The 15492-nt window shown below is 48.5% G+C and overlaps 1 protein-coding gene across 1 annotated transcript in view; it reads right to left on the reverse strand.

Annotated features, from left to right (window-relative positions):
* MROH7 (maestro heat like repeat family member 7) overlaps positions 1-15492 on the reverse strand; it is a 76815-nt gene that overhangs the window by 33842 nt on the left and 27481 nt on the right. Inside the window, 7 exon segments of the mRNA XM_021096584.1 lie at positions 1941-2076; positions 2272-2376; positions 3196-3291; positions 5529-5658; positions 5890-5969; positions 6928-7005; positions 9318-9391. Coding sequence (XP_020952243.1) covers positions 1941-2076; positions 2272-2376; positions 3196-3291; positions 5529-5658; positions 5890-5969; positions 6928-7005; positions 9318-9391 — 699 coding nt within the window.

Genomic DNA, 15492 nt, shown 5'->3' on the forward strand with positions numbered 1-15492 from the left:
GGGCCTGGACAGAACACCTCACTCCTTGAGACTCTAACAGTGTCCTGCTGTGGTACAGCAGAAACGAATCTGGCTAGGAGCCATGAGGTGGCAGGTTTGATCCCTGGCCTTGCTCCCTGGCTTAAGGATCCAGCATTGCCATGAGCTGTGGTGTAGGTCACAGATGTGGCTGAGATCTGGTGTTGCTGTGGCTCTGGTGTAGGCCGGCAGCAACAGCTCCGATTAGACCCCTAGCCTGGGACCCTCCATATGCTGCAGGTGCAGCCCTAAAAAGACAAAAGACAAAAGGGGGGGGTTGGGGGGAGGAACAGGGTGGGTTTGTCCTAGGGTCACTAGATAAAATACAGGATACCCAGTTAAATTTGAATTTCAGATAAACATTTTTTTTTTTTTTGCAGAATTTAAAGTTGTGTCTCAAATATACCAAAATGAATTTATTGTTTATCTGAAATTCAGACTCACCTGGGTGTCCTATATTTTTATTTGCTAAATCTGGCAATACTGCTTTGGTGCATCCTCCTCTTGTCCCTAAGACTGATCATTAATGTGGCCTTTATCCATCACCCAGGGGGTCTGAGTGATTCCTGGGCAGCAGAGGAAATCTCCTAAGGGCTGAATCTTTGTCCCACAAGCTAGAGAAGAAGAGCAGGGACACTGGACATGTCCCCAAAGGCTGAAATCGATAAGATAATCCTTGCAGGGAGGGGGGAAAAGGAAAGTCTATCTGGCAAGTGCCTACAATGTGTGAAATGAGCTGGTCACACACACACACACACACACACACACACACACACACACACGCATATTTTTATGTAGATATAAAACGTCATTTAATCTTGCCAAAAGCTTCAGAGTTATATCCTACTGTACCCTTCTTACAGATGAGGAAATCTAGGCTGGACAAGAAAAGTACTTGGCTGAGGTCACACAGCTAGGAAGGGCTGGAGTTAAAATAGTGTGCCAGGGTCCCTTGGTTTGGAGCAGAGTTGGGACGCTTGAGAAAGCAGGCAAGTAAGAGTTGACCCTGCCATGCTTCCAGGTGCAATGCCAACTGGGTATCTGTGTCAGCCCAGACCATATCACTAGCACCCTACAGCTGACTCCTGAGATGTTCTCCCACCTACAGGTTTTAGCCCCTCCAGGTTCTAAGCCAATACCTGTTCTTTGTTTATTCATCCAATAAATATTCACTGCGCACTTACCGTGTGCCAGGCCCAGGGCTAGATCTTGGGAATACAGTGGTGAACAAGACACAGCCTCAAATGGAGTGATAGACTAGTGGAGAAGACAGACCAAAAAAAAGTAGGGGGAGTTCCCGTCGTGGCACAGTGGTTAACGAATCCGACTAGGAACCATGAGGTTGCGGGTTCGGTCCCTGCGCTTGCTCTGTGGGTTGATGATCCGGCGTTGCCGTGAGCTGTGGTGTAGGTTGCGGACGCGGCTCGGATCCTGCGTTGCTGTGGCTCTGGTGTAGGCCGGTGGCTACAGCTCCGATTGGACCCCTAGCCTGGGAACCTCCATATGCTGCGGGAGCGGCCCAAAGAAATAGCAAAAAAAAAAAAAAAAAAAAAAAAAGAAAAGAAAAAAACAAAAAACAAAAAACAAACAAAAAAAGTAGGACAATGGGGCTATCGTGCCTGCATGTACATGGTGGCATGGGAATAGGAAAATGAGCGTGACAAATTAAACTCGGAAGGATGAGGAGAGGCATCCTTCTATCTGCTTAATAGAAGCATTGCTGAAATCAAAACAGGACTGTTTGCTGTCTCTGTGTCTTGGCTCTGTGGGATTAAGTCTTTACACTGATTTCCACAGACCCCATCAGACCCCAGGCTGGTCTCTTCCATCTCCCGCCAGTGCCTTGTCCTAAGGCTCCATTTGATTCCCAGGCTGAGTACCTGCTCAGAAGCCTCCTTTTAGAGGCACTCCGAAGGGCTTACGTTTCTGAAGCTCCAAGATGGTGTAAAGGATGGTGATGCCGTCCAGAGCCTCCCGGCCAATCTCCTCATCAGGATCCCCGATGCGAAGGATGAGCCTCCCCAGCAGAAGCCCCAGCGCCGGGAACCCCGAGGACATCTGTTTGTGTCATAATCTTAGGGATTGAGACTTATAGGTTCAATGATGCTATACAGTAAAGAGTGAACAGCGCTACATGGTCTGATCGCTGAGGATAAGGAGGACCACAGAGAATCTCTGGACAGAGGCACAGGCTCCCTCAGAGCTTGAAAGATTTTCCCGAGGAGGGTTTCCCCACCTCCCAGGGCCACTCACAAAGAAAGGCAGGGTCAGAAGCGTGTGGTTCAACACAGAGACATTGATTTTCACAGCCCGTGCTCTCTCATGGGCCTTCCCGGAGTTCATCCAGGGCCCCAGAGGCTGTGGGGAAAAGGGCAAGACTCAGAGCCACAAGCTGGGTGCCAGCCTCCACTGCCTGGATGGGCAAACCAGGCTTCACCACTCATCAGGAAACTTCCAGGAAGGGCATACAGGCAACCCGCCACAGCCCTCTTCCTCTTCTTGGAGCAGGAAAACATGAGGTCCAGGAGCTGAGAAGAGGACTGGAGGACCAGAGGGAGGACAGAGGTCAGTGGGGAGAGAGATGGAAGGTGGAGGGTCTCGAGGACGGGAGAGAGAGAGAGGGAGACAGGGACAAGAATTTAGAAAGCAAGGAAGCAAGGGGGGAGAAAAGGGGAGTTCCTATTGTGGGGCAGTGGAAAGGAATCCGACTAGGAACCATGAGGTTGCGGGTTCGGTCCCTGGCCTCGCTCAGTGGGTTAAGGATCCAGCGTTGCCGTGAGTTGTAGTGTAGGTCACAGATGTGGCTCAGATCCTTCATTGCTGTGGCTGTGGTGTAGGCTGGCAGCTGTAGCTCCAATTTAACCCCTAGCCTGGGAACTTCCATATGCAGCAGGTGCGGCCCTAAAAAGCCAAAAAAAAAAAAAAAAGAAGAAGAAGAAGAAGAAGAAAGAAAGAAAGGATATGGGGGCAGCTATAGCAGGAGTATGGGAATTAAGGAGAGAATGAAGAGGCAGGAGTTTGGGACAGGGCCTGTGAAAGGGGCAGAGAAGCAGAAGCCTTGTACAAGATAACATCCTGAAGTCAAATCACTCTTTCTGGGTCCAGCCCCGCTCCCCCAGTTCTCTGGAGTCGATTCTCCATTCCACTCTGCCCTTCCTCCCCTCCCTGCCCCCACACCTCCAAGATGCTCTTCAGCCCAGCAGGAGTGGGATCCTTAACAAAGAGGGCGTTGAGCAGTGTCTGCAGGGCATCGAAGGTCTGATGGTAAAGTGTCTGTGGACAGGAGGAGGACCAAGCCACTAGGGGGCCTCTGGAGTAGACCCCAGACCCTGGCAACCCCTGCTGTGGGTCTGGGGAGGAAGAGGTACTCAGACCCAGGAGAACTGCTTTCTGATCTTACCTCTGAGACGAACCTCGATTTGCGATATTGGACAAATTACTTCCTCTCCATGGGTGATAATTTTCTCATCAAACAATTGCTTATCCCTATGCTTCTTCACTTTCAAAGGGAGGAAGCAGAGGCCCAGCCTTTACTGAGAATCTGCCATGGGCCTGGTGAGTGCCTTGTGATTTGCACAACCATATCACTTGGCCCTCAAAGTGTTTCCCTCATTGTACAAATGAGGAGGCATGAGTGTGTCCAAGGCCACCCAACAAGGAAGTTTGAATTTGTGAGGCTCAAATGAGAAGATGGGTAGGATAACGCTCTAGAACGGTGAGCCTTTTATTACTGAACCCGAGAGGTGCTATGAGCCTTTTTTAAACTGCTGGTCCTAGACCCAAAGACATCTTCTAAGTTGCTCCTTCCAGGAGCCATCTGTCTCCTTTTCAGTTGCCTCCTTCTTCATCCACACCCCAGTTTAGATTGTCTTAGGACGGTGCAAGCATTACACAGACACAAGGCTGAGCAGTGTATGTGAGACCCTCTCTCCCCTGCCTCCCCTCTTTGCACCAGCTCCCCACATCTACCTTCCAGGTTGTCATTGTCCAGGCTCCCGGAGTCTGTGCACACCAGGGTTACTCCACCACCACCAACCAAGCCTCACGAACCAACTACCTCCTCCTTCCTGTCCAACTGCAGCCCATCCCTGGGCAGCACTGACCTCTGCTGGCCTGGTGTGGTACTACAAGGTGGCTCTCCACCCTCTTCGCACCCAGCAGGGATTTCCTGCCTCTCCTTGGGGACTTCTTTCAAGGATACCACTTGGAGTTTGACTTGGACTCACCACCTTGGACCCAGGGCCCTCAGGCTGTAGCTGGTCTGGTCCCCACTGCTCTCTCACCTTGTCCCCTGGGCTCCAGCCATACTGCCTCCTCGTCATCCTTGCAGTCACCATGTTCTCTGCACTAAGGCTGTTCCTTCTGTGCACAGATTGTTTCTTCTGCCACCCACTTCAGCTAGTTAGCTCTTCTGTAAACTCTCACCTCCAGCACCATGATCCCTTGCCCCCAGAAAGGCTCAGGGTCTCCCATTCCAGGCTCTTTATAGCACCAAGTACTTCTTGCTTACAACATTTGCCACTGTGGTAATTTTGCACTTATTTGTACAATATTTTGATAATGTCATTTCCCCCGTGCCCTCAGTCCTCCTATATCTCACTCCTGTGATTCTGGATTAGGCACTTAGTTTATACTTACTGAATGCAAGGATGCATGCATGTGCCTCTCCCAGAGCTGAAATCCCTCTCCCCTACCCTGCTCTGCTGACCCTATCCCACACTAAAGGTCACCTCTGATCACTCCTCCTGGGACAATCCTGCCAGAGTTTGAAGAGCCCATGGGAACCCCTTGAGGTTCTATTTCCAAGACTTAGCGCCAACTCTCCCAGTCCTCAAGCTTTTTCCTCCTAATCCTGCCACCTCCTGAGGCTGTGCCAACATCTGCCCACATCCTTCTCATAGGGCAGAGCCCAAAATGGGCAGTGCTTCAGATGAGGGATCCTTTATGCTGCAGAGTCATTCACTCACCAAATATTTCCCGAGTGTCTCAGGTCGGGAAAGGGGGAAGTGAATTGCCCGAGCTGCTTGAGTAGGAGGGTGAAGAGCCAAATTCACCTCCTAGGGAGTTCCCATTGTGGCTCAGTGGGTTAAGAACCTGACTAGTATCCAGAAGGATGCAGGTTCGATCCCTGGCCTCTCTCAGTGGGTTCAAGATCCAGCATTGCCATGAGCTGTGATGTAGGTCACAGACATGGCTTGGATCTGGCATTGCTGTGGCTACAGTGTAGGCTGGTAGCTGTAGCTCCAATTTGACCCCTAGCCTAGGAACTTCCATAAGCGGAGAATGTGGACCAAAAAAGCAATAAATAAATAAATAAATAAAATAAGAAAGAAAGAAAGAAAGAAAGAAAGAAAGAAAGAAAGAAAGAAAGAAAGAAAGAAAGAAAGAAAAGAAAAGAAAAATCTACCTCCTAGAACACCCTTCCTAGCCCTGCTGGGAGTCCAGGAATGTGCCTCGCTCTGAGGACACTCGACAGCCCCAGGGTCCTGCCAGGGAGGACCCCGCCTCACCTGTATGGCCTCAGCCTTCGCCTCGTCCTTCTCCTGCATGGCCTGCACAGAGGGCAGGGAGAAGACACTCTTCACGCACGTGTTCACCAGCTCCGACCGCTCCTGCAGGCCCAGGACCGGCTGGGAAAGACTGGGGAAGAGACAGAAGGCAAGGGCATGAACGGAGGCAGGGGCGGGGGCCTGGGGCTGGGGCTGGAAGCGAAGGACGCAGGGCTGGGATGAGGGCTGAGATTCAGATCCACAGAAGGCAGGGGCTGGGCAAGGGGAAAGGAAAAGGCGCGGGAGTGGGCCGGGGGGGCACAGAGACAGGCTCCAGAAGAGACAGGCGGAGCCCCTGGGTAGAGGGAGGGGCCGTGGTCACCTCAGCTGGGTCAGGGTCTCCATGGCCTGCTGGCGGATGGAGCTCGAGAGGGAGTCCAGAGGCTCCTCCTGGATCTGCCTCTGGACAGGGAACCACAGAGTGAGGGGGCAGGCGGCTGCAGACCACCAAGGCCAAGGCCACCCCTCCTCACAAGGAGCGGGCAGAGGCAGCCCCTCAGCCTGGGCCTCCACTCCCTGCCTGGCCTCCCATTGGGGGAAGCAGCCAATTGCTCAAACCCTGCCCAGAGCCCTAGATCAAGGCCACAAAGACACACCAAGCCCTGACCCATGGCACCCCCACAGGCAGGGCTCAGCAAGAACTGTTTCCGCAGCCTCGTGGTGGGGAAGTGTGTCTAAGCCACGGACTGGCCCAAAGCAAAAAAACACCATGCACGGCCCGTGAAAGGCATCCAGCTGAATTCCCTTAAAATGTACTTGTAATTACTTCAAATTTTGATCTAGCACCTACACCAGGTAGGTGCTCCTTTAATGATCATTCAATGAAAATATCAAAGGCAAGGGTTTGTTTGTTTGTTTTCCTGCTATTTATAGCTAAATATAGTCCTGGAAACTTCAGTGGTTATCCCAGCCCAAACATTGTGGTGGATAACTGAGAAGCGATTGCGTTTAGCAAAGTGAAAAGGAAACACTCAGCCATTCTCCACCAGGAGGAATCTGGGAGGAAATGATGTATAAAATAGTAAGGGCTGCTTGCAGGTGCCTAAGGATTTACAGTGACCGAATCTTTGGTGGCATCCTCCCAACAAGCCAGTGACACAGGTAGTGTCACAGTCATTTGCCAGAGGATGAGCGAGGCTCAGAGAAAAGGAGCGACTTGGGGGCGCTCCCTCAGGGTAGGTGGGGGGCCGTTAGAGGTGGAGCTGACTCAAGCCCGAGGGTGCCGCCTCATCGACTGTCCTCTTCCCATTTCAACCCGCACCCCGCCCCCACCCCACCCCCCCGCCTCCTCTGTGGGTGGGCTCAGGACTCCCGCCCCCTCCCCACCCCAATGCCACAGACCCGCACGCCGCTCCCGCACCATCATCTTCTTCATCGTCATCTTCTTCCCTTCTTCTCCATCCAGCACATCCTGGTTCCTCTGGAGGCTGATGACATTCTTCGGGGCAGCAGAGGGTAAAGCCACAGGGTGAGAGGCACACTGAACCTGGTCCTGAACCGCCCATCACCCGCAGGCAAGCCGGCGTGCTCCTCCCCAGCCGCCAGCCCCCCAGCATCAACTCAGGAGAAGCAAGGGACCCCGGGGGAGCTGGGGGTGGGTGAAGATTTGAGGTGATGGTGGTGGCAGCAGAGAGGTTGGGGACAGTCCCTGTAAGGCGGTATTTGGGGGAGGACCAGAATCCAGGGACTGCGAAGCACTCGCTCCTCTCCAGGCCGGTGAGGGAAAAAAGGCAGGAACTGATGGGACAGCAAGGGTCCCGACCTTTCAGGCTGAAACCCCACCGTGAGGAATGCCTCCTAGGAATCCCACACAAGCCTGAATGAGGCATTCTGCGTCCAGTCAATCTTTTACCTCTCATTCCCTCCAGGCAGAAGAAGGAGAAAACATGAAATAGATAAGACGCACAGGGAAAAAATAAATAAATAGGTCAAATTAAAATTTTTAAAAAGGAGTTCCCTTGTGATGCAGTGGGTTAAGGAGCTGACATTGTCATTGCAGCAGCTCAAGGTGCTGCTGTGGCATGGACTCCATCCCTGGCCCAGGAACTTCTACATGCCATAGGCATGGCCTATGGCGTGTGTGTGTGTGTGTGTGTGTGTGTGTGTGTGTGTATGAGAAAGTGAAACAAGTGAGTCTGGTGGACAGTGTGATGGGTTAAAGATGCTACAAGTTCTTTCCCACTCCTCCTGTTAAGAGAACAGATGCCCTTGACTCTGGGCTCATTCCAACACTTGTTTGGACTAATCGAAGGATGTGGAAGTCTGTGCTAGACCCTGGCCCATCCTGAAGGGAACTAGCAGCTTTTTCCTGCTGGAATCCAGCCACCATGCTGCTAGAAAGCCTAGACCAGACCACAAAATGAATGAGGACACCACGTGAGATTCCCTAGAAGATCGGGGTAATCACGGATGGTTCAGCCCCCCTCAGTGAGCTCGGTCTACACCAGGCAGAGCCGAAGAACTACCCCACGGGGCCCAGACACCTTTTAGAATCAGGAGACATTGGGTCCCTCCCATCCTTACTCCCCCAGCAGCCAATGGAAATTTTAAACCATTAGGTTTGGGGGTGGCTTGTTAAATAGTAATTGATAAACTGCAAAACTGATGGTAGAGGGACAGCTAATTTAGACTGAAAGTCAGGGAAGGCCCCTTAGAGGAGGTGACACTTGGGCTGAGTCCTGAATGACAAGAGGTAGCCATACGAAAAAACTAGGGGGCGGGTCTGCCTGTCTACCTTGGACGGAATGTCACTTCGCTGTTGTATCTCTGGGGCCTGAAACAGTGCCTGACACACAATGGGGACTCCATACAATTTGTTGGAGGATGGCAGTAATAAGCCCTTTGGGTGGCCGGTACCATGCCCAGTGTTGTGCATACTTTATCTAACACAGGCCTCTCTCCAACCTTACTATGCCCATTTTATGGATGAGAACAACCTTCCTGACAGGAGGAATGACAAGTGCAAAGGCCCTGGGGCAGGAATGAGTGTGGCACGTGTGAGATAAGAGAAAGGCCTGTGTGGCAAGTGCAAGGTGGACAGCTAGAAGAATGGCAGAGCATGAGGACAGAAGCTCTCCAAATGCAAGACTGTTCTTGGCCCTGTGACCTCCTCCCACCTCCATTCCCCCCTTCCCCCGTGTTACCCTGCGGACTGGAACTTGCTTTACAGCAGCCTGAGGGCAGGTCCTCTCTCCTGCATGGCCTGGCCTGGGTGGACCCTCTGCCTCTAGACTCTGTCCACCAACCAGGCGGACCCACCACACTCCGTGTGTCACTTGCACATCCACTAGCCGGTCCGGTGGCCCTCACCAAGACCTGTAGATGCTGGCTTTCTCTGGCCTCCCAAGGCCTGCTGTGTGGCCAAGATCTGGGTTGGGGCCTGTGTCCTGAAAAAGGTCCTTTCTAGCTTTTCTTCCCCTTTTGAGACCCTCTCACAATCCATTCAGTTGTTTAAAAAAACTTAAGGAGGCCCTCTGATCTAGGCACTGCTCTGGATGCTGGGAATACAGCCGGGAAGGAGACAGGCAAAAACGCCTGATGTGTGGAGGATGCATCCCCGTGCGAGAGACTAAGGAGCAATAAGGTAACTGCAAGGAACTAGTAAAGCCGACTGCACCTCGGATGGTGATGAGTACCGAGGGAAGAAGAGCGGGGCAGAGAAACGAGGAATACTGGGGCTGCAGACGGGGTGGGAGGGTGGGGGGAGAGGGCATCCTAGGAAAGTCAGGTGGGGCTTGGCAGGAAGCATACCAGAGCCATTTTGCTGCCATCTGCTCTCTGCTCTGGCACCTTCACCAGGCACGAGTCTACTTCTTCGAAGGTTCCTGCACACCATGGTTCCATTGAGGAGAGAGGAGGGGAGGCACAAACATGGAGAAACACGGTCCTCTCTCCCTTCCCCCACTGCCCCCTCCAATCCGACCTCCTCCAGTAGCCAAGCTGAGCTCCCATCCCTAACACACCTTCATGGGCACCCTACCCCCCTGAGCATAAAGCCAGCATCCTTGTTAGTGCCTTTAAGGTGCTTCCCGTCTGTCTCCTCTGCCCACCTCCCCAGCCTTGCCTCCCCCCTCTTCCCCCTCGCTCACCATGCTCCCACCACTCTGGTCTCCATACAGGCCCAGGAAGCTTCCCCCTCAGGGCCCTTGCACAAGTGGTTACCTCCACCTGGGCCCCTCCACCGCCATATCCCCGTGTCCAGGTAGAGCCCCATCCTTCAGGGCTCTGCTTGCCTGCTGCTCCTCAGAGAGGCCTCCCCTGACCTTCAAGCTAATGGAGGGCCCACTGTGATTCTCTCAGGTGTCATCCTAGTCTCTTCTTCCAGTTGTTATCACAATTTCTAGCTAATCTCTTCGTTGTTAGAGCAGACATGCACTATTTTGTCAGCCCCAGATCTGCTTATCTTTCTTCTGCTGAAAAAGCCCCTGTCTTCCCTGTGGGATACTCATTCCATGTAGCTAGGTGAAGCTGAATTCTGCAAACTCCACCCATCAGCCTTCTTCATTTTTTTATTTATTTTTGTCTTGTTGCCATTTCTTGGGCCACTCCCGTGGCATATGGAGGTTCCTAGGCTAGGGGTCGAATCAGAGCTGTAGCCACCAGCCTACGCCAGAGCCACAGCAATGCGGGATCCAAGTTGCATCTGCGACGTATACCACAGCTCACGGCAACACCGGATCCTTAACCCACTGAGCAAGGCCAGGGATCGAACCTATTGGCTCCTAGTCGGATTCGTTAACCACTGCGCCACGACGGGAACTCCAAAACTAATATAATATTGAAAATTAACTATACTTCCATAAACAAACAAAAATATAAAGGTGGACCTGGAACCCACACTTCGCCAATTAGAGATTCCTGTGCCCCCAGCCAGAGGGATTGGTTCAGGTATGGGCAACGGCTGAGCAGGGCCAATATAGCCCTTAATTTAAGGGGTTGAGGGGAAGCCCAAGAAGGAAGACCCTAGAACTTCAGGGGCATCTTGGCCACCAGAGGCTGCTGGAAGATGAAGACAATAGTGAGAAGCAGAGACACCTCAATAGCAGTGAATATAACTAGCACCAAAATCTTGGCTTCTAATTACCATTCTCCACTAAAAGATACAAGGCTCCTTGGAGAAAGGGCTTATTCTAGGACTTGGGTGGAGAAAGTACAGGATGAACCTGAAACATCATATACCGGAAAACAAGGATGAGAGCTCAAGGAATTATGGGACCATCTCAAAGAGACACAAAAGCTTGCTCAAAGAGGATGCCACTGGTCAAACTGGGAAAAGTCTGAGTATCACATGAAATGATGGTAGCAGCAGATTATAATCCATTGAGTAAACCAGGAGGCCACAAGTGAAAAGACGGCAAATGAAAGTTTGATGAGAAATGGGGTATTTACAAAGTTCCAAAGTACCTCCCTAATTTTTTTGCAAAATACTAAATACATGGTATATATCACAAAGGAGTAAACAATAACATTAGAGTGGAGAATCTTAGTAGAAACCCTTGTCCTCAAGCAATTGAAGTAACATCACTAGTAATGGATCAAAATCATACACCGCCGGATAAGTTGCAGTGAGAAAAACCCAGCATCACGCCTCTGCTCTTCCTGCCAAAGATGTATGACATGAATCCGATCGAGCAGAAACATCAGACAAACACACTTAGGCACATCTTCCAAAGGAGCTGGCCTGTCCTCTTCCAAGGTATCGAGGACATGCCGGTCAGGGAAAGTCTGAGGACAGAGGGAAACAAAATAGACCAGACAAAAAAGTGCACTGTGTGATTCTGAGCTGGATACTTTTTTAAAAAAATAAAGAACATTACTGGGATAATTGGTGACATTTGAATGGGGCCTGAGGGTTAGATGGTAGCATTTATCAGTACTATTGTCATGACTTTTGACTGCTAACTTTATCCTTTTTTGTAAGAAACACACAATAAAATTCAGGAATAATAGGGCATCATTTGGCTACTTATCAAATTATTCAGAAAAAAAATGTTCATACATTTTTGCATACAGTGTTTGTACTTTTAAATCTTATGCAAGTTTTTATTATTTAAAAAAATTTTTTTGTCTTTTTTTAAGGCTGCAGCGGCAGCAGCATATGGAGGTTTCCAGGGTCGAATCAGAGCTGTAGCCACCAGCCTACACCACAGCCACAGCAACGTGGGATCTCAGCCGCGTCTGCAACCTACATCACAGCTCACGGCAATACCAGGTCCTTAACCCACTGAGCGAGGCCAGGAATCAAACCTGCATCCTCGTGGATACTAGTTGGGTTTGTTAACCACTGAGCCACAAAGGGAACTCCCTATTTAAAAATTTTTTAAATAAAGTACAAATAAAAGCATTTTCAGAAAAAAAAATGCAAAGAGTTGGCCATCAGCAGAATTTGCTAAAGGAAATTCTAAAGGACACAATTCAGGCAAAAGGAAATTAATCCTAGATGGAAAGTTTGAGATGCAATAAGCAAATAAGGAAAAGAAAGAGGTTAATATTCATGTAACTATAAGGATATTAACTATATAAATAATAATAACGTGGAGTTCCCGTTGTGGCTCAGTGGTTAACGAATCTGACTAGGAACCACGAGGTTGTGGGTTCGATCCCTGGCCTTGCTCAGTGGGTTAACGATCTGGTGTTGCCATGAGCTGTGGTGTAGGTCGCAGATGCGGCTCGGATCCCAAGCTGCTGTGGCTCTGGCGTAGGCTGGTGGCTACAGCTCCGATTCAACCCCTAGCCTGGGAACCTCCATATGCCGCGAGAGCAGCCCAAGAAATGGCAAAAAGACAAAATAATAATTATAATAATAATAATGTTTACAGGATTAAGAAAAAGACAGGATTAATATATATTTCCAGGAGAGCATATAAATTATGGGGTGAGGTGTTAAATGGGATTAGCATATGTCTTAAACTGTTTGGGAGGAAGATAAATGCATTGATTAATTTGGACTTTGATCAATTAAATATGCACACTGCAGCTTCTAGAAAATCACTAAGACTAAAAGAGTATATGATTTCCATACAAGTAAGGGAGAAAAGAGGGAGGCAAAAACAAACAAACAAAGACCCCAAAAGGAGAACAAAATAAACAGAGAGCAAGAAAACAAAGAACACAAACATAAGATGGTAGCTATCAAATTAGCCATAACTGTAAATCACTACATTTCAATAAAAAATTCTAAAAACAATTTTAAACTATGCATAATTACATTAAATATAAATGGACTATGGGTTGGAAAACACAATATTTTTTTAAAAAGACACAGTGCAGAGAGTTCCTGTCCTGGTTAACAAATCCGACTAGGAACCATGAGGTGGGAGGTTCGATCCCTGGCCTTGCTCAGTGGGTTAAGGATCCGGTGTTGCTGTGAGCTGTGGTGTAGGTCACAGATGTGGCTCGGATCTGGCGTGGCTGTGGCATAGGCTGGAGGCTACAGCTCTGATTAGACCCCTAACCTAGGAACCTCCGTGTGCTGTGGGTGGGGCCCTAAAAAGCAAAAACAAACAAACAAACAAAAAACCAATGGGACCTAATCAAACTTAGACGTTTTGCACAGCAAAGGAAACCATAAAAAAAAAAAAAATGAAAAGACAACCTACAGAGTGGAAGAAAATAGTTGCAAATGATGCAACCAGCAAGGTTTTAATCTCCAAAATATATAAACAACTCATACAACACAATGGGAAGAAAAAAAAAACAATCAAAAAATGAGCAGAAGACCCAAACAGACATTTTTCCAAAGAAGACATACAATGGACAACAGGCACATGAAAAGCTGCGCGACATCACTAATGATTAGAGAAATGCAAATCAAAATTACAATGAGATGACATCAACTGTACAAATGTTTTCTTAGGTCAGTCTCCCAAGGTAACAGAAATAAAAACAAAAATAAACAAATGGGACCTAATCAAACTTAAAAGCTTTTGCACAGCAAAGGAAACCACACACACACACAAAGACACCCTACAGAATGAGAGAAAATAGTTTCAAATGATGCAATTGACAAGGGCTTAATCTCTATAATATACAAACAACATAACACAATTCAACAGCAAAAAAAACCAACAATCCAATTGAAAAATGGGCAGAAGACCTGAATAAATATTTCTACAAATAAGATATACAGATGGCCAACAAGCACATGAAGAAATGCTCGACATCACTAATTATTAGGGAAAGGCAAATCAAAACAACAATGAGGTACCACATCACAGCGGTATCAGAATGTCATCATTAACAAGTCAACAGGAGTTCCCACCGTGGCTCAATGGTTAATGAACCCAACTAGCATCCATGAGGACTCAGGTTCGATACCTGACCTTGCTCAGTGGGTTAAGGATCCAGCATTGTGGTGAACTGTGGTGTAGGTCACAGATGCAGCTCGGATCTCAAGTTGCTGTGGCTGGAGTTCCCATCGTGGCGCAATGGTTAACGAATCCGACTAGGAACCATGAGGTTGCGGGTTCGCTCCCTGCCCTTGCTCAGTGGGTTAAGGATCTGGCGTTGCTGTGAGCTGTGGTGTAGGTTGCAGACGCGGCTCGGATCCCGCGTTGCTGTGGCTCTGGTGTAGGCCAGTGGCTACAGCTCCGATTAGACCCCTAGCCTGGGAAAACTCCATATGCCGAGGGAGCGGCCCAATAAATAGCTAAAAAGACAAAAAAAAAAAAAAAAAAAAAAGAATCAAGTTGCTGTGGCTGTGACGTAGGCTGGCAGCCGTAGCTCCGATTTAGCCGCTAGCCTGGGAACTTCCGTATGTTGTAAGTGCGGCCCTAAAAAGATAAAAGACAAAAGAAAAAAGAAAAAGAAAAAAAGAACAAGTCAACAAATAACAAATGCTGGAGAGGGTGTGGATAAAAGGGAATGGAAATTGGTACAACCACTGTGGAAAACAGTGTGGAGGTTCCTCAGAAAACTAAATATAGAACTACCATGTTACCCATCAATCCAACTCCTGGCATTTATCCAGACAAAACTTTCATTGAAAAAGATACATGCACCCCTATGTTCATCGCAGCACTATTCACAATAGCCAACCTAAACGTCCATCAACAGATGATTGGATTAAGAAGATGTGGTATATATACACAATGGAATCCTACTCAGCCATAAAAAGAACAAAATAATGCCATTTGCAGCAACATGGATGGAACTAGAGACTCTCATATTAAGTGAAGTAAGTCAGAAGAGAAAGACAAATACCATATGATATCATTTATATCTGGAATCTAATATATGGCATGTATGAAACTTTCTACAGAAAAGAAACAAACTCATGGACTTGGAGAACAGACTTGTGGTTGCCCAGGGGAGGGAGTGGGATGGACTGGGAATTTTGGGTTAGTAGATGCAAACTATTGCACTTGGAGTGGATAAGCCATGAGATTCTGATGTATAGCACAGAGAATAATACCTAGTCACTTGTGATGCAGCATGATGGAGGATAAGGTGAGAAAAAGAATATATATGTGTATATATACATACACACACACATATGAATGATTAGGTCACTTTGCTGTACAGCAGAAATCAACTATAATAGAAAAAATAAAAATCTTAAAAAAAAAAGCTATAATGAGGTATGACCTCACTCCAGTCAGAATGGCCATCAATTAATTGACAAATAACAAATGCTGGAGAGGGTGTGGAGAATAGGGAACCCTCATGCACTGTTGATGGGAGTGTAAACTGGTACAACCACTATGGAAAACAGTATGGAGGTACGTCAGGAAATTAAATATAGAACTACTATATGATCCAGCAATGCCACTGCTGGGCATACATCCAAACAAAACTTTCCTTTTTTTTTTTTTGCTTTTTAGGACCACACCTGTGGCATATGGCAGTTCCCAGGCTAGGGACTGAATTGGAGCTACAACTGCGCGTCTATAGCACAGCCACAGCAAGGCAGGATCCAAGCTGTATC

Source organism: Sus scrofa, chromosome 6 (assembly GCF_000003025.6).
Source record: "Sus scrofa isolate TJ Tabasco breed Duroc chromosome 6, Sscrofa11.1, whole genome shotgun sequence".
In the NCBI taxonomy this organism is placed as follows: domain Eukaryota; kingdom Metazoa; phylum Chordata; class Mammalia; order Artiodactyla; family Suidae; genus Sus; species Sus scrofa.